Raw genomic sequence first — 19,069 nt, 5'->3', positions numbered from 1 at the left:
TCTGTCTTCCACCCTGTGTGTTGCTCGGCTCTCAGCTTTTCGTGGGTGTAGCAGGCCTGGCCAGGGAGCTCCACAGCAATTTTCTTTATCAGTAGGACGTTTAATTTTATGTGTCGATGTTGAAAAGTTTATACAGATTAAAAACAACAACAGACAACATTCACAACTTTCCAAACAAGTGAGAGCCTTCTGCCTCCAGGAGCAGATGGGCTTCTGTACCGTGAGCCTCAGGCAGTGGGGCTGGGAGGGGCCCTGCTTTTCCCCCACCCCTGGCCTCAGTCTTAGCTTAACGGGGAGCTAGAGCCCCAGCACCCTGGCCTCTTGTTCTGTAGCAAAAACAGACGAGGGGAAAGGGCCTGGCTGGGCACAGCGTCCTCAGTCTGACAGGCCTGGGGTAGCCGGGAAAGGCACTGCGGCCCTGGGCCGGACTCCTGCCCTCACCCTGGGTCCTGGCTGGGGTGGGGCAGGGAGGCAGCAGAAGCAGGCCCGGCGGGTCCAACTCTCCACCGGGCTGGGTGTTCTGGGCTTCCTGGGCTTTGGTGCCAGACTACAGCTGCTGCCCCCTGCTTTCTGTGGTGCACATGGGGGCCGAGGCAGGCTGGCGGAGGGAGCAGAGGGGCGAGAGAGGAGGGGACCGTCTTTCAACACGTGCAAAAGCTGCTGAGGCCACAGGACCTCCTGGTCTGGTGGGAGCCGCGCTGTCACATGCCAGACTCCGAAGGCCTGTGGGCCTGGTAAGAAAAGTACACTGTGAGCACAGAGCCCGGGCTGGGTGCCCTCTGGCCCAGCACCCCTACCCCAGGCTCGGCCCTTACCTGAGTCTGGTTGGATGAGGAGGTGGTGAACTCCGAGTACCTGTTCCCGGTGACCCAGCCGGCCCACTTCCGGTACTCCTCCCTCACCTGTGGGGCCCGGGGGGCCAGGTTAGGGAAGGGGCAGGCCCCAGGCAGGGGGGCCTGGCGCACCCCCCCCCCCCCCCCAGCCCAGCCACAGCCCACCTTCTTGTTGAGCAGGCAGTGGAGGATGAAGAGGAAGAAGCCTTGCAGGCAGTTGAGGATGGTGAAGGTGTAGGACAGCACCCAGCTGTGTGGGTTAAAGAGGAACAGGCCGAAGACCCAGGTGCTGCCCAGCAGAAAGAGCTGAGCGACAGCCGTGATGGTCAGCACCCTGCGGAGAGGACAGCGTTGCAGTGGGGGAGGCCCCCCTCGCACACCCTCTGCTCGCTGCCAGCCCCTTCCCTGCCCTCCACTCTCACCTGGCCTTCTTAAGTTTCTTCATGTCTGGGTTGATCTCAGAAAACTTCTGCGTGAGTTTCCAGACAGTAGTCACGAAGATGACAGCATTGAACTGGGTTGGGGGGAAGGTAGAACTGGCATTAGGGGGAATCCCTGGGACTGTGGGGGCAGGGTGCGGGGGGGGGGGGGGGGGGGGGGCGGGGAGAGCTGGCCCAGTGTGGCTGCGCTCCTCAGGTGTGGGGTGGGGGCAGCTACCAGAACGATGAAGATCACAGGTCCCAGGAAGCTCCAGAGGAAGCCATCTTCTGGGTTCAACCAGCAACTGGGTGGGAAGGGAGGGTCATGTCAGCTCCGCAGAGGGGAAGGACACTGGCCAGGACCGTGGTCCCCTGCCCTCCCATCGGACGGCTCCGCTGCACTCACTAGCGGGAGCGGCCGTAGTGCTTGTGTCTGACGGCTGCCGAGATGGCCACGATGAGCAGGGGCACCCCATAGCCGATCAGGTAGAGCCAGCACTTGCTCAGGCCCTGGCCGTGGAACACGCGCACCACCAGGAAGTAGAGCTCCAGTCCCTCGAGGCTCATCCAGCAGAAAGCGGCCAGGAAGCAGTAGTGCAACAGTCCGGCCACCAGGCGGCAGCGCAGCCCCACCTGCGGGGCGGGGGCGGGGCGGGGGCGGGGCGACGTCAGTACGGGGCGGAGCCGCGCCCCGCCAGGGCCCTCGGGGCGGGCGGGGACGAGCGGCCACAGCTCTGTTGTGCCGAGGACCTCGCGCGGGCGGAGCGGGCGGTGGCCACCCAGCCCCGGGACTGGACGGGTCTCGCCCCCTCCCGGGCCCCGCCGGCCTGGGGTTCTGGTGGAGGTGAGACGTTCCCACCGCCCCGGACCTCACCTGGCCGCCTTCGTTCTCGATGCCCGCCAGGAAGATGGCGGAGCCCACGAAGAGGCAGATGCAGAGATGCAGGTGCACGGTGGTGCGCGAGCCCTGGATGGGCCGCACCAGCAGGAAGGTGAGAATGCATAGCAGCAGGCAGACTAGCGACAGCGCTAGCCCCACCTTGGTGATCAGGGCCAGCTTCGGGTCCTAGATGCAGGATGGGGTGCGTGGGGCTCCGTCAGCGCCCTGAGCCCTTCCTGCCCTCCTTGCGGGCCCCACCACCCGGACCCATCAGGGGCCTGCCCTCCAGGTCTCTGGAGATCATGCACTCGCCTCCCCCCACATCCCCTGCCTTCAACACTTGAACAGGCTTGCTTTGTGTCTCTTCCTAAACACCCACCACCCCGCGCAATGCACGCACACAACCACGGATGCACCAGGGATCCCAGTTCCTCCTGATGGGCCTCCCCGCGCTAAGCCTCAAGGCCACATTCTTCTTTCTAACACTAAGGGTCCCACCTCTCTGACCCTCCTTGCTCATCTCAAGTTCTACCCCTCCTACACCTGGCCACCTCTATCAACTCGTTGAAACCCGCCTTTTTGTCCTTCCCGAGCTTTTGGCTTGGACCAGAGCCTTCCATACTCTGCCTGGCCCATTTCAATTAAACGCGTGGCCCAGCTTCTCTGTGTATCTCTGAAGCCACATACAGAGCGTTGTACTCCCTTTGGAGCTTTTAGCGATCATTTAACCACCGGTTCCAGACGGACAGTCAGAGGGGCGCTAGCCAGAGCAGTTGCTGGGTCCCAGGGAAGGGGCTGGGGGGCATGGGGTGGGACCACTGGGGCTGTGTGACCATACAGAACCAGCTGTCTGTCTCACCTAAGCCAGGCTTGCCACCTGTGGGCTTTTGAGGGCTGCTCACCTCTATGTCATAGTGGGCCATGAGGATGGCAAAGCTGCTCAGGTGGTTGCACTGGCACGTGGTGCTGTTATTACTGGTGCCCCGGGTCCAGCAGCCCGTGGTGTTCCAGTGCCCTCCGCCCCTGTCATCACTCTTCCAGAATGCACACACCAGCCCCTGTCGCGGTCCGGGCGTCTCCATCTGCAGGCAGGCGGGAATGGTTGGAGAGGTTAGCCTGGAGCCCACTCTTGGGTCCTGGGCTTGGTTGAGCCCAAGGGGGGCTGTTTTTCGTTTGACAGGTATTTACTGAGCGCCTCCTTTGCTGTGTCCCCTGGTCTGGCACACAATGAACAGGGCTGACACCAGTCCCTGCCCTTTTGGGCTCGGCATGCCAGTGGGGGAGACCGATGTAAATAATGAACCTGATAAGGAAACTAGATGGTGTGTTAGAAGGTAGTAAGAGCTTTTGAAAAGAGAAACAGCATAGGGGAAGGTGGGGCATGATTACAGACTGTAATTTTAAATGAGGAGGTCAAGGAAGACCTAAAGGAAGAGGTAACATTTGAACAAAGACTGGAACTGGGTAAAGGACTGAGTCACGTGGGAGACGGTGTGTCTCACACAGAGGGCACAGCAAATGCAAAGGCCCTGAGGTCCGTTTGAGGAAGAAGCAGAGTAGGAAAATGAAGGCTGCAGAGGAACCCCTGTGACCCTGGCTAAGGAGTGAGCAGTAGGACTGATTCCTCCCCACCAGAGGACTCACAGGGTGGGAGAAGGCAAAGGTGACCGGGGAGTCAAGGTGCTCGGTGTTTGTGTTGCTCAGAAAGACCAAGTTGACGGCTGAGAGGAGCTCGTACTGGGCGCCACGGACAGGACTTTGGTGGAGATCTTTTAGCTTAGCTTTCGTCTCGGGGTCCAACTCCAAGGAGGCGTTGGCCAGCAATTTCTGCATTTTACAGCTGGAGAAGATGCCCATCACGGTGGGGTCTGGGGGGTAGACAGGCCGGCTACTACCTTCTGCCCTTCCTCCTCCCACGCCTCATCCTCCCTCCCAGGATGTCTATTCAAGCCCTCCAGGACGCCATGATGCCTGGGATCTGGCAATAGGCCAGTTTCCAGTTGTTGTATATTTAGAACCTCAACCCTTGCCACATCCCAGCTCCTCCTCCCCTTTCCCACGGGAGTCCCCTCTGGATCCCCGCTGTTACCTGAGTCCCTGGCTGCGGCTGCCACAGCCCAGTCCAGCAGCATCCGTGCGTGGCTCTGGCCTATGGTGGTGTATCCGTCCCCTTGCTCCTGGATCATCAGGGACAGCTCTGAGAAGAGAGGGGCAGTGATCGGGGGCTCTGGGTGCCGGATGAGGCCCCGGGCAGGGCGAGGTCTCACCTGTGTTCGAAGGGGAATGGTAGGTGAAGGAGGCTCCAGGCATGGCCTTGGCCAAGGTCCTCAGGACTCTTTCAAGCTCAGAGAGGAGGTAGGTGGCCATCTTGTGCCTTTCAGGCAGGGCCAAGGCGTCCAGGTCACTGGGGACTTCCAGCAGCTCATCCACTGACGTGATGAGGTTCTGGGGGGATGGGTGACAGCTGGTGGGTCACTGCCCTGCAAGGGCTGCCTGACTTCAACCCCCCTCTACCTAGGGGCACACTGCAGAACCACCTGGGGTTGCCTGGGGGACAGGCACGGGCTTCCTCCCAGGCTCTACACCTGCACTGACCAGCAGAATTGCCACAAGCCACACATGGCTATCCAGCACTCGAAATCTGGGTCCACGTTGAAATGGGAATAATTTCGAATCTGCTGGGTTAAATGCAATCTCCACATCAATTTCACTTGTTTACTTTTGTTTATTTTAATGTAGCTACTGGAAATTTTTATTTTTGTTTGCTTTTTTAATTAAAATTTTTTTTGATATATATATATATTTAATTTTACTTTTTAAATTTACATCCAATTTAGTTAGCATATATAATTTTTAAAAATTTTATAGCCATCTCTACACCCAGCGTGGAGCTTGAACTCACAACCCCAAGACCAAGAGTTGCACGCCCTTCTGACTGAGCCAGTCAGGCGCCCCACTACTGGAAAATTTAAAATGACATGGGCTCACATATTTCTCCCCAGCTTAGCACATAGGCTAAACCTTAACACATAATGCTCACTGTGTGCCAGGCACCGTTCTTTCTTTGAGCTTTACTTCTTTTAGTTCACAGAAACCTTCAAACCCAACTGTGTAAAGCAGGCACTATTTTCAGACGAGGAGAATGAGGCCCAGAGAGGGGGACTCACTCGTCTGACGTCACACAGCAGAAAGTGGCAATTGGTGGGGCAGGGTGGGTGGGATGGAGGGGATTTGAGCCCTTGTGGCCTAACTAGGGAGGCGAAACTCTTGACTGCTGCATTCTGTTGGCATTCTGTGCCTCTCCAGTGTGCGTGTGTGCGTTTTAAGGAGTGTATATATGTTTGTGTTTGTGCTCGTGTAACCCCTGCTTGGGCTGTCTCCACTCACACGGAAGCATCCCTCTGCCACCCCATGCTGTCCATGGGTCCCCCCCTCCCCCCCCCCCCAGTGCTTGCTCTTACCTCGATGGTGTCCTGAGCCAAGGCCGGCTTGAAGTCTCTGCGCAGATCTTGGACTCTTTTAAAGAAGTGGGAGAGTCTCTGGGAAGAGAGGAGAAGGGGCGGGTCAGAGAGCCTCGCGTATGTGTGTTGGGGTGGGGGGTGGGGGGAGCTTGGGGAAATTGGGGGAATTAGGCGGGCGGCACAGAGGGATTCCTGCCTCCTGGTCCCTGCTGGGGCCACCCACCTGGCTCTTGATTCCAGGGGGTTCGGTCCAGGCAGGGAAGGACATCTCTGCAGGCGATAAAACAGCCATTTATTAGGTGTGAGAGTGTCTGTGTGTGTTGGGATGGCGGCTGGGGTCAGGTCAGACCAGGTACCTTGACAGGTGGTGTTCGTTTGCTTATTCTGGAATCCGGGTTTGAGCTCCCAGCCACGGCGGCAGCGGCACCTGTATGAGCCCACGGTGTTGATGCAGACGGTGGAGTTGTGGCACACAGGCGGCCAGGAGCTGCACTCGTCCACATCTGGGGACACAAAGGTGGGACTCAGGCCCTTCTCCTTCTGTGTCCCGCCCCCTTTCCCCATATTAGTACCTCCCACCTTGGCTGGAGGTGATGTCCCCTGCCGACCCCACATCCTGGTGATGCAGGAGTTATGGGAAGTGTGGGGAAGCCTGACACATAGCACGTGAGCCCTGTACAGATGTGCAGGTTGTGAACTATTGAAACACCTTTGTCCCAGTTGGTAATTAGCTGTCGCCTGGGGTCTCCAAGGAGCCTGCTCCTCAGTACCCCGGCTCCTTCCCCAGGATCCCCGCCCCCCCCAGATCTTTTCCCATCGAGCCTCAAGAGAATTAACGCTTGGCACAGCAGGGCACCGCCAGCATTCATTCTGCTTGGGTGGTGTGGGTGCCACTGAATACGCGTGCAATCAGCTGTTCTGAGTGTGGGTCTCTAAGATGTGGCATCTGAGCTCTGGACCTTCACAGACGGTGTTGTTTGGGCCATCGGGGGACCCAGGAATGGGCTTCCAGCCAGGCCGGCAGCGGCACTCATAGCTCCCAATGTTGTTGAGGCAGTGGGTGGTGTTGTGGCACGGGTTTTGCCCCGAGGTACATTCATTCACATCTGAGGACAAAGCCAGAGGGTCAGGGTCCCCTCCACTGGCGGCACCCACCTCTCACTGCCCGGCATCAGGGACCCTGCTGTTATTGCACGTGCTGCCCCCTGGTGACCTTCAACCTCAATCTCAGTGCACCTTATGATGGCCTCCCTGCAAGATGGGCGAGGCAGGGACCATGGTCCCCGGTTTACAGGCTGTGAAACCAGGGGGGAAACTGAGTCATGGGGACCGGACTTTCTTTCCAAGGACTCTCAGCTACTCCCTCCCCAGCTCTGGCCCAGGCTCCCTTTCCAGGAACTGGAAGCGACACCCTCCCCCTGCTCCCAAGAGGCAGGTGAAGAAGGGGCGAGACCAGGGGATGCTCACAGAGGCCAGGGGCTCCGCAAGGGAACCCCAGGCCCGGAAGGCCCTGCTACCTCCCTGCTCTGTGGTGGGCCATCTGGGGAGGCAGATCCTTGGGCAGAGCAAAGCCCTGGTGTTTCAGGAACCCAAGGCTCTTCTCCCTCCTCCATGGGCTGCGGGGTCCGCCTGGGCCCCGCCCCAGCTCTGGCGCAGCCTCACAGTCTTCCGGGGCCTCTACCTGAGCACACGTTCGGGTCGCTCAGGTTGAGCTCCAAGCCGGGTGGGCACCTGCAGGTGTAGTTGCCCTGGGTGTTGATGCAGATGCTGCGGCCTTTACAGAGTCTGGGTTTCAGCTGACACTTGTCCACGCCTGCAGGGGGAAGGAGAGGGTGTTGGAGGCCTGCCTGCAGCTGTTTCCTGGGATAGAAGCATCTGGAAGGCCCCGCCGTCTCCTCCTCAGCGAGCGGGGGTGCCTTTTCTAATTCACATGGAGGCATCCTAGGGGCGAAGCATGGTGGCCCAGATGTTCGGTTGTCCAGATGTGGCAGGAAGCAGCCTGAGTCCTCCCGTCTGCCTCTCTGGGTGGTTCCCAGCTGGGGCAGGGACGCATGACCACCTGTGTCCCAGCCTGAGGACTTGGTCAAGTCCAGGGTGGGCCTTCCTGGGAGCCGAGTGCCAGGGAAATGCCGCACACCAGACCAGGACCTGTCAGGGCTCCCAGCCATGGCCTTCACCCTGACTCCGCCAGGGTGGCCGCTTGCTGGCTGAATTCCCCTTGGAATCCCGGTCACCCTCAGGGGACAGACGGCACGCTCCCATCCACGCTAACTCTGAGACTCCAGCTCCACGGAGATGGACGGGTCCCACACCCGAGCCAGGCCTTTAAAAGACGAGGCTTTTGGGCAGGGGCAGGGAGAGTAAGGATGGATGGTGGGCGCCAGGCTGGGGTGGACGGTGTTGCTGATGTCCAGTCGGGCGGCCTCGGGGCAGTGAAGATGCCTTTTTCCCATGAGGGTGAGGATCCACGTCTGAGGGAGGCCAGCAGCGGGCGAGGACTGGAGAAGGGAGCAGGTGCTGATGCGTGAGGCATGGCAGATGATTGTGTCTTCTCGGCCCTTGGGCTCCCCCCAGGGGGGCAGACACTGGGCCCAGCCGAATGGGGCTCAGCCTCTATCTTCTGTCCCTCAGGAGAGGGCTGGGCCTGGGGCAATGGTCCTGGATGACAGTCTCCCTTGTCATCTGGTCCAGAGGGGGAGCCTCTTGGTTCACCTGACTCTCCAAGTGTGCAAATGGTGGGGGGTGGGGGAGGGTTGCTGTCACCTGGCCCACCCCAGACACAACATCCTCCGGGTCCTGGTCAGCCGGGCTGCCCTCAGGCCCCTGAACCAAAGTTACTGGGGAGGGTGGGGACAGAGCCTTATGCGGCGAAATAGAGGAAGGCCCAGTGGTTGAGAAGGGGTGGGGGTGGTCAGGGCATCAGGAGGGGCCTTCTCCAGGAAGGATGCTGGCTAGGGCAGGGCTGGCCAGGGGCTGTGGGCCTGCTCTCAAATCTCCATCCTCCCGCCTTTCCGGATGGGGTCCCTGGGTCCATCATGGCCAAGGGTCTGAGAGGGCTGCTGATATGGCCAAGCCCGTGAGGGCTCTGGTGGGGGAAGGTCTTGGCCGGGCAGTTCGTGATGGTGGCAAAGAGGACGGATCTTGCCCTGGAACGCACCTCCTGTGAAGCATCTCGAATGCCACCTGCCTCTTGTTTTATGCAAATAAGGTGCCAGGGGGGTGGGGGGTACGTTCCAAACATCCAGAGGTGACCCTCTGTGGAGGAGTCTGAGCCGGGGGGTTCAGAGAGGTGCGGGACGCCAGGTAGGTGACAAGGACATCCTTTGATGCCTGGGGAGGGTGGGGCAAGGGGCCCGCGGAGCAGCCTGGGTCTCCCCTGCCTGTGGCCAGACGCGCTGCCACGACATGGGTGATGCGTCCTCGGCTGCGACAGAGGCTGAGCCCTTCACAGAGCTAGGTCTTCGGGTGGCAGGTCCTGGGCCAAACCAGCGGAGACTATCCCTTCCCTGTCACCCAGCTTGAGGTCCGTGGCTGTCCCTCGCCCCTCTCTTGTTACGTGTCTACCCAGCCGCCTGACGGAGTCCCCGTCTCTCAGCCCTGGCCTGTTGTAACACAGCAATGCAGCCCCTCGATAACCACAAGCACCACGACGGTGGGTGGGTGGCATTGCCTGTCCAGGCACACTGGGTGGGATCCATGATCCACATATGCAGTTGTGCAGGTTGCTCGGTGCACATGGGCATCTGGCCCGGGAGGCAAGTGGGAGTTGAAACCCGGCCCGCTCTCCATTCCCCAAACGTGCTATATTCACCTGGAAATGAGGGACCTTTTTCCATTTCCATTTCCATTTCCATTTCCATTTCCATTTCCATTTCACGCGCTGTCCTCTGGCGAGGCCACGTGTCTGGGCCACAAGATTGACCCACAGGGGCCCCTCGGGACCAGCATTGCTGGGCTCCACGGAAGTGCAGGTGCCCCCTTCCCTCCCACCAGGGAGGCTCTGCAGTCCTCTGTCTGCATGCAGGGCAGGAAGGGGCTGGGACCAAGGCTGTGGGCTCTTCTCTCCACAGTGGCTGGCGGTGGGGGGGGGGGGGGGGGCGGGGTGCCTTGGACCCTCCTTAGAGTCCTCTGGACCCTCAGCTCTGCCCCGTCCTCACCTCACTTCTGCTCTCCTCCTCTCCTCTCTCTGTATTCTACACTAACCCCCTGTGGCCACTGCTGCCCTCCACCCCCAGCCCCCTGAGGATGCCCGAAGCCCCTTCCGCTGCCTGCTGTTCTCCCTGGAAGGGGGGCAAAGCCTGGTGATGCGCGGAGGCTGGCTTCTGGGCCTGAACGGTGTCCTCACTGCGCAAGACCACGGCAAGAGATGGGATTACAGTGGGGTCTCAGTGCCCACCCTGGGCACAGGCCCTGGGGACGCCCATCCCGTAGAGGGTGCATCAGATCATAAAACCCAGCAGCCACCACTGTTCTGTGCTTTGCTGCCTCCCTTCCTGGCAATTCTATGAGGTAAGCACCATTGTCACACACACACACCCCTTTTTTTTTTTTTACAGATGGGTAAACTGAGGCACAGAGAGGCGGGATCACTTGTCCAAGGTCCCCCAGTTAACAAAAGACAAAGCTGCTTTTGTTTTTATCTGTAAAAACTAGAGATTCTTTTTTTTTTCTTAACACAAAATCACGATAATATCACATCTTGCGCATTAACGGTGATTTCTGAATAAGTATCCTGGCCAGGGTCACACACACAGCTATCAAGTGGCAAAGCCAGGATTCAGGCCCTTGTCCCTCCCGCTACCCTGCCTCTCTGTGCTGGTGGCCCAGGAACAGACATACCTGTCCCGACTCATCCCACCCCCGGGATGCTTTAGCAATGGCTCTGGTCACCCCAAACCTTGTAGACGGGGAGATGGAAGGTGTGGGGTGGTTCTTACCTTGACATGTGTTCTCACTCTCATTCCTGAACGTTTTTGCCCCAGAAGCAAGCTGGTATCCGGGGCTGCATTCGCAGTGGTAGCTCCCCTCTGTGTTCTGGCAGTCTGCAAATTTTCCACAGGACACTGCCAAGGGTGGCCCACACTCATTGATGTCTGAAACACAACAGGACAAAGGGTCACCTCCCAAACGCATGAGTTCCTGTGGGGAAGAGATCCCTACCCCCGGCCCGATTCCCCAGCATGGGGCCCAACGCTTCGTCAGTGTTTTTTAAGAAACGATTAGACTCTTGAGCTCTACTGCAGAGGCTGGGCTGCAGCTGGAGCAAGCCGTTCCTGAAGCCCACTCAATCAGCTCTGCTCTTCTCTGCCCTCTGGCTGGCAGCCCGGATTTGAGCACAGCAGGGAGTGCTGAGATGCGGGGTGGGTGGCATCTCAGCATCTTCCTCCCAGTCCTGGAAGGGCAAACTGGAGCATAGACTCCAGGGGTCCTGGAGACCCAGCTCCTCTCTCTCCAGTTTGTTCACTTCTTATTTCCCACCTTTATATCTTTTCCCTTCTCTTTTCTGTGCCCTTGATAAGAGTCCCAAGGCCAAAGGCGGAGACCCCAACTGCCACTCACATCTCCCATGGGCACTGGGCTATGCCTCACCATCTCCATGCCCCACCCCCCACCCCCCCACCAGGCCCCTGTACCATCACAATTCTCCAAGCGGTTGGTGAAGATGTCCCCAGATAAAGAAGTGAACCCCGGAGAGCAGCGACAGGCCGTGGCGTTGACACATCTGGAGTTCAGGGGGCACCAGCGAGCACAGTCTGTGGGGATGGTGACCACAGTTGGAAGGTGAGGTCTGAGCCAGGTGCTGGGGAGTGGGGGGGGGGGGGGTGGGCAGGGCAGGATCATCTCCAAAGTCGGGGTTGCTGGGAGGGGCAGCCCTGGCCTTCCCCCTGCATCAGACCTCTCCTGCCTGGGCTGTGGGGGTCCAGGGCCCCCTCCCCAGGCTGTGGCTGTGGCTGACTTTGCCGCAGACTCACCACTGGTTTTCTGGGATTCAGCTTCGAACAGGGTCCACAAGACACACAGCACTGGAACAGAGACAGAGGGTGTGTGTTGTTGGGGGGTTGGGGAGGGGACCCCAGAGCAAGGAAGGAATGATGGGGGCCTGAGGGTGACACATCTGAGGGCAGGGGGCTGCTGAGCGCTCCCAGGCTTGGGCTCTGTCCATTGCCTAATGAGAGAGCGGGCAGCCCTCCCTGGACTCCAGCAACCACGGCCAGAGTGTCTGCGACCTGCCGTCTGGGGATGGGTTTCAGACAGGGTGGGGAGGGAACCCAGCTGCGGCAACAGTTCAGTTGGCGACAGGGGGCCTTGGTTCGAATCCCAGACCTTGTTCCGGTTGCCTCACTTTTCGGTGCCTCAGTTTCCCCATCTGCAGAATGGGGATGTTAATTGGCAGCATTTCTTGGAGGCGTGTGAGAATCAGGCTCGTGGATACTGCCTGGTGTGTCCAAGTGTTTACCATCGTTATTCCTTTCTATACCAGTGAAGGGGTTGGACCAGGTGTTCGAATCTCTGATGGCTCAGGGACACAGGTGCACGCACACCACACCCACATCTGTCAGCCCAACAACCAGCTTGGGACCCAGTGGTGACATTTCACCCCAGGCTCCCTGCACACAGGAAGACGCTGTGGGCTCAGTGTGGGGGGTGGTGCTTGTCTCCCGCCGTTCCTGCTGTTCAGGGGGACCCTATTCCCACGGCATGTGTTTGGGGGTCCTCCTCAAGTCAACAGGGGCTCTAGAGACAGGGAGCTCCTTGTTCACCAGTGAGAGAGACAAGGAGATGGTGAGGGAAGAGAAGGAGAGGGGGCGGGGGGAGAGACAGGGAGAAAGGGAACAGGACAGGTGGAGGGAGAGAATCAGGCAGAAGTTAAGGCTGTGCTAGAAAGAGATGGACAGAGGAATCAGGAACTTACGGAAAGAGAGAGACTGAGATGGCAGAGATTGGACAGAGAGACACAGAAATGGAGAGATTGAGAGCAAGATAGGGATACAACTAGAAAGGGGGGTGAATGGAAACTGGAAGGGAGGGAGGGCGGAGGGTGCTTCAGCAGCAGGTGGGGGTCTGGGAAGGGCTGGGGGAGACCCCCACTCCCTGCCAGGCTAGGAATGCCGGCGAAGCTGGGGAGACCCCGATTATCCAGGGAGACCCAAAGTGGGGTGGTGGGTGGGGGGATGGAGACGGGGAGGGAGGGAGGAAGGGAGGGCGTGAGTCACTTCCTGGGCCGAGGGGAAGGGATGAGTCACATTGTGTTGCCCCTGGATGGGGCTCCTAGGGGAATTCTGGGGTCCGTCGTTGTGAGCACAGTTGGAAGGGCTGTAGCGGGTGCAGATGGGAAGGTGCCCTGACCCCTCAGTTCCTGTGTCCAGACTTGATACCCCTTAGGCCAAGTGGGGCCAGAGACCCCCCCCCCCTCCCGCCCCGCCCGGCCTCAGGGCCCTCGAGTCAGAGTAAACTGAGGCTGGAATGCCCTTCCCCTCCCTCTAACGAGGATTCCTTCCTCTCTTCCTCCTCTCTGGCCGCAGGGCTTGGCTAATTCCCCCCTCGGCCAGGACCCAGTTCCTCTTTGCAAGACAGACCACAAAATGACCCTCCCTGGCAGTATGGGCCGTGGCTGATCCGTTCCCAGCTCCCAAAGCCCCAAGTAGCCACTGTCATGCTCAGAAATGCCCTGGCAGGTTCCGGTTCCGTCCATTCTATAGATGGACAAACGAGGCTTGGAGCCCAGAAAAAGCTCAGGAAGAATCTGGTGGAAAAAGAGGGGCCAAGGAAGGTGGGATTGAGCTCAAGTTCCCAGACCCTGGCGTGGAGGGGTCCTTTGCACCCCAAAACCTCCACTGGGGCCTGGGCGGGGCTCCTTCCCAACCACCAAGGCTGCTGGGCCAGGCGGGCTCCATCTGGGGCCTTGGAAGTCACCCAAACAGGAGCTGGGAGAGGAGCTGCTGGTCATCCCCTCTCTGTCCCATCTGGTTTGCATTGCAGGCAATGCAATTCGATTCTTGCTTCGGGACCCTGGGGTGGGGCCGGGGGAGTCACTCTCTTGCCCCTCCCGCTAAGGAAACCCCCCAGCCCGTACGTCTGACCCGCCAGTGTCCAACCCAGAAGAAAATAATAACAAATTAAAATAAAAAACTAAAGTACTGTTTGCTTAATTCTTAACTGTGAACTCCACTCCCTGCCAGGAATAGTTTGGGCACAAACTCACTCAGTCCTTAACTCAACCCTGTAAAGTGAAGACCAGACTCACCCCATTTTCCTGATGTGGAAAGTGAGGCTCAGGGGCTCTGTGCGTGGCCCCAGTGACCCCCCCCCCATCAGTTGTGTCCCACTTAGACTCCTGTCCCTTGCTCCGGAGGAGAGCAGGGGTAGGGGTGTTAGGGGAGGACCTGAGCTCACGCCTGGCACCCTGGGCCAGCACAGGGAACCCCCCTGTCCCTGTGGCCCAGGGAAGCTCTGGTCTGGGCACCCCCAGTGTCATTTCTTCACTCTCTTTGTTGCCTGGTTGCTCAGGCAACGAGCTGCCGATAACCGTTAAAGCCACCCTGGGTGGGGCGGGAAGAGAGGCAGGGTGGGGGTGGGAGGACGCTACAGTAAAATCAAGTTCAAACCCCTAGCGGGCAAAATTCAACTCACGGGGGAGTCCTGGCTGGGACTAGGGGAGCAAGAATGGGGTCTCTGGGGCTCCCCCTGTCACTGAGATAGTGGGGGACATGTTGGGAGTGCCCCCCCCCCGCATTAGAGGGGTCCTGGCTCCCAGGTCCCCAGCACTGCCCATGCCCTATATTAAAAGCAGTTGCCTACAGGGCCCCAGCACTTACTTTTTGCCCCCTTCCTTTCCCCATGCCTCAGTTTCTCCTCTTAAGGAGCAGCCTCCAAAGTGTCTCTGGGACAGAGCTTAGAGATCCCTCTGAGTGGGAGTGGGGGGTCCTAGAGCACCTTGGGAGTCTCTGCCAGGGCAGGGGGGTGCCCGGGCACTGCCAGCCCCTCTCTCCATGTGCCCGCCTGGCCATGAGGCTTCTTCCTGTGCCGCGGGCCCCCCCGCCCCCGCCCCGAGCTGCCAGCCACACCTTCCCTTTCTCCACGGTGAAGGGAGTGTCAAGGCTCCAAGGGGTGCTTTCCTCAGCCCCCTCGTCCCTCCCAGGGGGGTCCTCAAATTCTCACCGTAAAGGAGGAAAAAGACGCTGTGGCCGGTGCCTCCCATGGTCTGAACCCGGGGCCGGGGGAAGCAGAGGATGGGCAGGGCAGGCTGGTGTCCCCAGGCTGGGCAGCTGCGTGGTGTCCCGGGGCTGGCCCAGCCTTTATTAAGGGGGGGGAGGACAGCCGCTGGCCCAGGGCCCTCCCCGGAACTGGCGGGGCAGCTGGAAGCCAACAGGAAAATGCAGTAAAAACACAGACCCAGGGGCGTTGCACGGGCTCTCTCTCTCTCTCTCTCTCTCCCTCTGACACACACACACACACACACACACACACACACACACACACACACACACACAACCTGCCCGCAAATCCTCTGCCTGCTTTTCCACCATTTGAGCGGCTGACAAACTCTGGCCCCGTGTGTGTGCGCTGGGCGTATCCAAGGGGAAAGTGGGGACGTGTGGGCAGGAGCGGGGAGGGAGTCTTGCCCAGGGCCCCCTGGCTCTTCGAAATAGCTTGGGGCTCCCGAGTTGGGCATGGCCCTGTGCTCGCTGCCTTGCCATGCCCGAGTCCCCAGTGTCGCATCGAAGCCAACCATAACCCCCATCTCTGTTTTCCAGGTGAGGAAACTGAGGTCCAGAGAGTCCAGAGTCCCACGGGACCTGCAGAGGCCCGAAGGGGCCCTTCATGGGTGCTAGGCTGGCACCAAGAAGAGAAACGGCAGAGCCTCGGGGCTTCCATGCTTCCAGAGCTGGCCTTTCTGGGCCAGCGCTTACCTTGGTGGGAAACTTGTATTTCAGGGGCTTCTGGGCAGCAACAGGGAATCACAAGATAGAAGAGTTGTTTTCTTTCCTAATAAGTCACATGACTGGCTTGTCTCTTGAGGCGTCTAATAATTTTTTAAAAACGCTATTATTTATAAAGTGCTTCTTCATCTCAGCCAGGCCCGATTCTCCTAGAATTATCTATGCATCTATTTGAGTTCATTCACTTTGCAAAACACCTGCAAGGCAGGCGGGACTATGATTCCTAATTTACGGAGGGGGAGACAGGGAGGCAGGGGTAATTTACGGAGGCAGGGGTAAAAAGGGGCTGAGCAGAGACGCATATGCGGGCAGCCCAGTCCCTCCGGTCCCTGCCAGAGCTCCAGAGGTCCAGAAGAAAGTCTCTACTGGGTGCTAATTTGTCTTTAACACCTTGGCGCCCCTGGGGCCCTGGGGTTGGGGGGGGGGGCGGGGGGGGGAGGGGGCAGTATCCACCTGGAGGCCAACCAAAGGGTTTTGCAACTAGGATGTCAATCTAAAGTTTCCTTTTTAATGTTTCTTTTTTCTTTCCTTTTTTTTTTTTAATGTTTCGTTTTGAGAGAGAGTGAGAGCAGGGGAGGGGCAGAGAGAGGGGCAGGTTCGGGGGACTGAGGATCCGGAGCAGGCTCTTTGCTGACAGCAGCTAGCCTGACGTGGGGTTCTAACTCACGAACCTGAGCCAAAGTCAGACGCTCAAGGGACCCAACCACCCAGGCGCCCCTCAAGTTACCTTTTTAAATGAATGGTTTCAGGGCTGCAAAAGTGTCGAAGATTAAAGAAAATAGGAAGTGCAGGATAGGTCGAAAGGGAAGGATAGTTGGTCATGGGAAAAAAAAAGGTCACCAATGGCTGAAAGCAGAGAAGCATTATCCCAGAGATGCTGGAGCACCTCCGCCCCAGGAATTAACCCCTTCCAGCGCTCTCCCTCCCCTCCCCCACTGTCCCTTTGTCTTGGGTCGGGCCTGGGAAGGCTTCTGCGGCAGGCACCCAAGGGGCTTGGAGGCAGAAGAGGACCTGGCTGGAGGCTGGGAGGGGAGGGGGCCAGACCAGGTCTGGAGTGGATCTGGGGCTTTTTCCCAGAATCTGGAAACCAACCTCAGGGCTGGACATCACCTCCCCACAGGCCTGCAGGCCAGACAGCTGGGTATCTGGAGAAGCTGGGGTTTGGGGGTTCCTGCCTGGGGGAGGTGGCAGGTATTGTCCCCACACCCATCCTCGTCCTCAGGGACCATCTATTCTTTGGGCTTTTCCTCCCTGGTATGTGTCTTGGGACCTTGGAGCAGGTCTGACCTCCCTGGGACTCAGTTTTTTTGTCTGGTGAATGGGATTAAAATGCCTGCCAACTGGCCTCACAGAACAGGGTAACAGGAGAAAAGACTTCAAGATATCGGCTGCAAGATTGGGGAAGTCATGAAGGAGGACATCCTTACCACCACCGCCACCACAATCTGGCCCATCAGCAAATCCTGTGGCCCTGCCTTCAGATAGACCCAGAATCTTCCTACCTCTCCTTCTCATTGGCCCCCACCCTCGTCTAGGCCCATCATCTCTGGCCTTGGTGTTCTGGCTCCTGCCTACACTCAGTTCCCCCTCACAGTGGCCCGAAGCTACCTGGGAATGCCCGAGTCAGGTCACATCCCTCCTCTGCTCAAGAACCCTCCGTAGCTCCCACGTCACTGGTAAAACCCCAAGTCCTCCTGCATGATCTGCCCTGTCACCCCTCTACCCTCACCTCCTCCTGCTCTAACCTTGCTCACTTGCTGCAGCCTTCCTTATGGAAAACACCGGGCACAGTCTGACCTCAGGGCCTTTGCACGGACTGTTGCCGCAACCTGGATCATTCTTACCGTAGATGATCTCATGGCTCCCTCCCTCCTCCCCTCCATGTTTTTGCTCAATTTCCTGACCCAGCCCTCAAGTCCAAATGTAACCCCTACCGTCCTCAGCACCCCACCTCCTCCCTATTTTCTCGATTCTCACCAACTCCCATCATGGAATATACCTACTTACCTTATTTACTGTCTGGGCCCCACTAGACTCTCCGCTCAGGGGCAGGACTTTGGTCTGTTTGTGTCTCTGCAGTGCTGGCACAGAGCCTGCACCCCATAGACTTAGTAACACCCCACACAGGCCGCTGTCGCTGCCCCCCACTGACGAAGAACCCCTTCGGGCTTCCTGATCTGGCCCCTGCTGGGGCGTCAAGTTGTTTCTCCCCCTTCCCTCTGCCCTGAGGCTCCAGCCCCGCTGACCTATTTGGCAGACCCCCGGACAATCTTGTGACCTCTGTTCCACAACAGGGAGGCAGGGATGTGGGTCCCTATTTGTCAGATGGGGAACTGGCCCCTGGACAGTTGGGCCACCGGCACGAGATTCCTCAGCTAGGAGGTGGCCGAGCCAGGATTATTCAACCAATAATAATAATAATACTCTTTATATTGTATTGTACCGTATCGTGGTCTATATATATATTTTTATTATTATAGCTACAGCAGTAACAAATCATGGTGGTGGAAGATGGCACTCATCCAGCGCCTACTGTATACCTGGCCCACTCCTAAGCGTGCTACAGGGATTGAACTCACTTTTCTTCCCAACAGCCCTAGAAGGCAGGTGCTGTGATCTCCATTTGACAGATAGGGTAACTGAGGCACGGAGCGGTGAACTGACTTGCATAGTCCACAGGGCACCCCCATCTCATATCAGAGGTCCTGGACAAACCCGATCTCTTCCTCTTTTGGATCGTGTGGTCTTGGGGAGGTGATGTCCCTGGGCCTCAGTTTCCTCGTCTGTGAAATGGTCGGAACCTGGCCCAAGCGCAGGTGAGGGTCATAAAAGAGAGGGTCATAATCGCAGGGGCGTAGCCGGGAGTGGACGCTCCGTGAACAACGGCTGTGGCTGTTAGGATGCTCCCCCTTCTCTTCGCTGCAGTGGGGAGGGAGACAAGCGTCCCCAGCGTCCTGCCTCCTGGTTTCTTGTGCTACCTGCCTATGCCAAGCACCCACGCAAGCCCAAGCTCGTGCTGAGGTAGGGGGTCAGATGGGGTCTCTGGGTGGAGGGGGGCTAACAGGAAGCCCCCTGCCTGGGAGACAATGGCAGAGGAAGGGGCCGGGCCAGCCCCCACGCGGATGAGCCCAGCTGCTGGCTCCGGGAGGGCGGCACAGCTATTGTGAGGCCAGACAGCTGTCCCGGAGCCAGGAAGCCAGGGAAGAAAGTGGGAGGCCACTGGCCGACCCTGACCCCCCCAAACCAGGGCAGGCCCGACAATGGGCCCTTTGTCTCCTCCTGCAGGCTAGACACCTGCCTGGGGGCTCCCGGTGCAGAGCCCTGCCCGGCCCAGCCTGGGGAGTTAGGAGGCAGTGCTAAGTTGGGCCATATTTATAGTTCCCTGGCACCGCTGAGCAAACTTCTAAATATAGACGCCAAGCTATTTGGGGCCTCAGCCCTGGGGCGGAGTGGGAGTGAAGGCCACCACTGCACGTGTGCCTCCCTGGCCTGGGCCCCCGAGACTCCCTGGGCCTCTGTCTCCCGGGGCTGAGGC

The 19,069-nt window shown here is 58.8% G+C and overlaps 1 protein-coding gene across 3 annotated transcripts; it reads right to left on the bottom strand.

The window, feature by feature from the left end:
* Positions 1 to 64: 64 nt before the first annotated feature.
* On the bottom strand, positions 65 to 14,898 carry ADGRE5 (adhesion G protein-coupled receptor E5). 3 transcript variants are annotated; one of them, XM_042928681.1, is made up of 20 exons: positions 14,753 to 14,898; positions 11,566 to 11,616; positions 11,227 to 11,346; positions 10,531 to 10,686; positions 7,275 to 7,406; positions 6,553 to 6,699; positions 5,950 to 6,096; positions 5,817 to 5,863; positions 5,594 to 5,671; positions 4,400 to 4,577; positions 4,222 to 4,329; positions 3,777 to 4,000; positions 3,035 to 3,214; positions 2,127 to 2,318; positions 1,659 to 1,885; positions 1,491 to 1,557; positions 1,256 to 1,347; positions 999 to 1,167; positions 816 to 902; positions 65 to 731 (listed from the first exon to the last, which is right to left on the bottom strand). In XM_042928681.1, exons 1-20 carry the CDS (start codon positions 14,790 to 14,792, stop codon positions 702 to 704), a joined length of 2,472 nt encoding a protein of 823 aa, XP_042784615.1. In that variant the 5' UTR covers positions 14,793 to 14,898; the 3' UTR covers positions 65 to 701. The 3 variants fall into 3 exon arrangements, with proteins under 3 accessions (XP_042784615.1, XP_042784616.1, XP_042784617.1); XM_042928682.1 differs by lacking the exon at positions 7,275 to 7,406; XM_042928683.1 differs by lacking the exons at positions 6,553 to 6,699; positions 7,275 to 7,406.
* Positions 14,899 to 19,069: the final 4,171 nt, after the last annotated feature.

The sequence above is a fragment of the Panthera leo genome, chromosome A2 (assembly GCF_018350215.1).
Source record: "Panthera leo isolate Ple1 chromosome A2, P.leo_Ple1_pat1.1, whole genome shotgun sequence".
NCBI classification, from domain to species: Eukaryota; Metazoa; Chordata; class Mammalia; order Carnivora; family Felidae; genus Panthera; species Panthera leo.
This window is presented reverse-complemented; position numbering and strand designations above follow the sequence as displayed.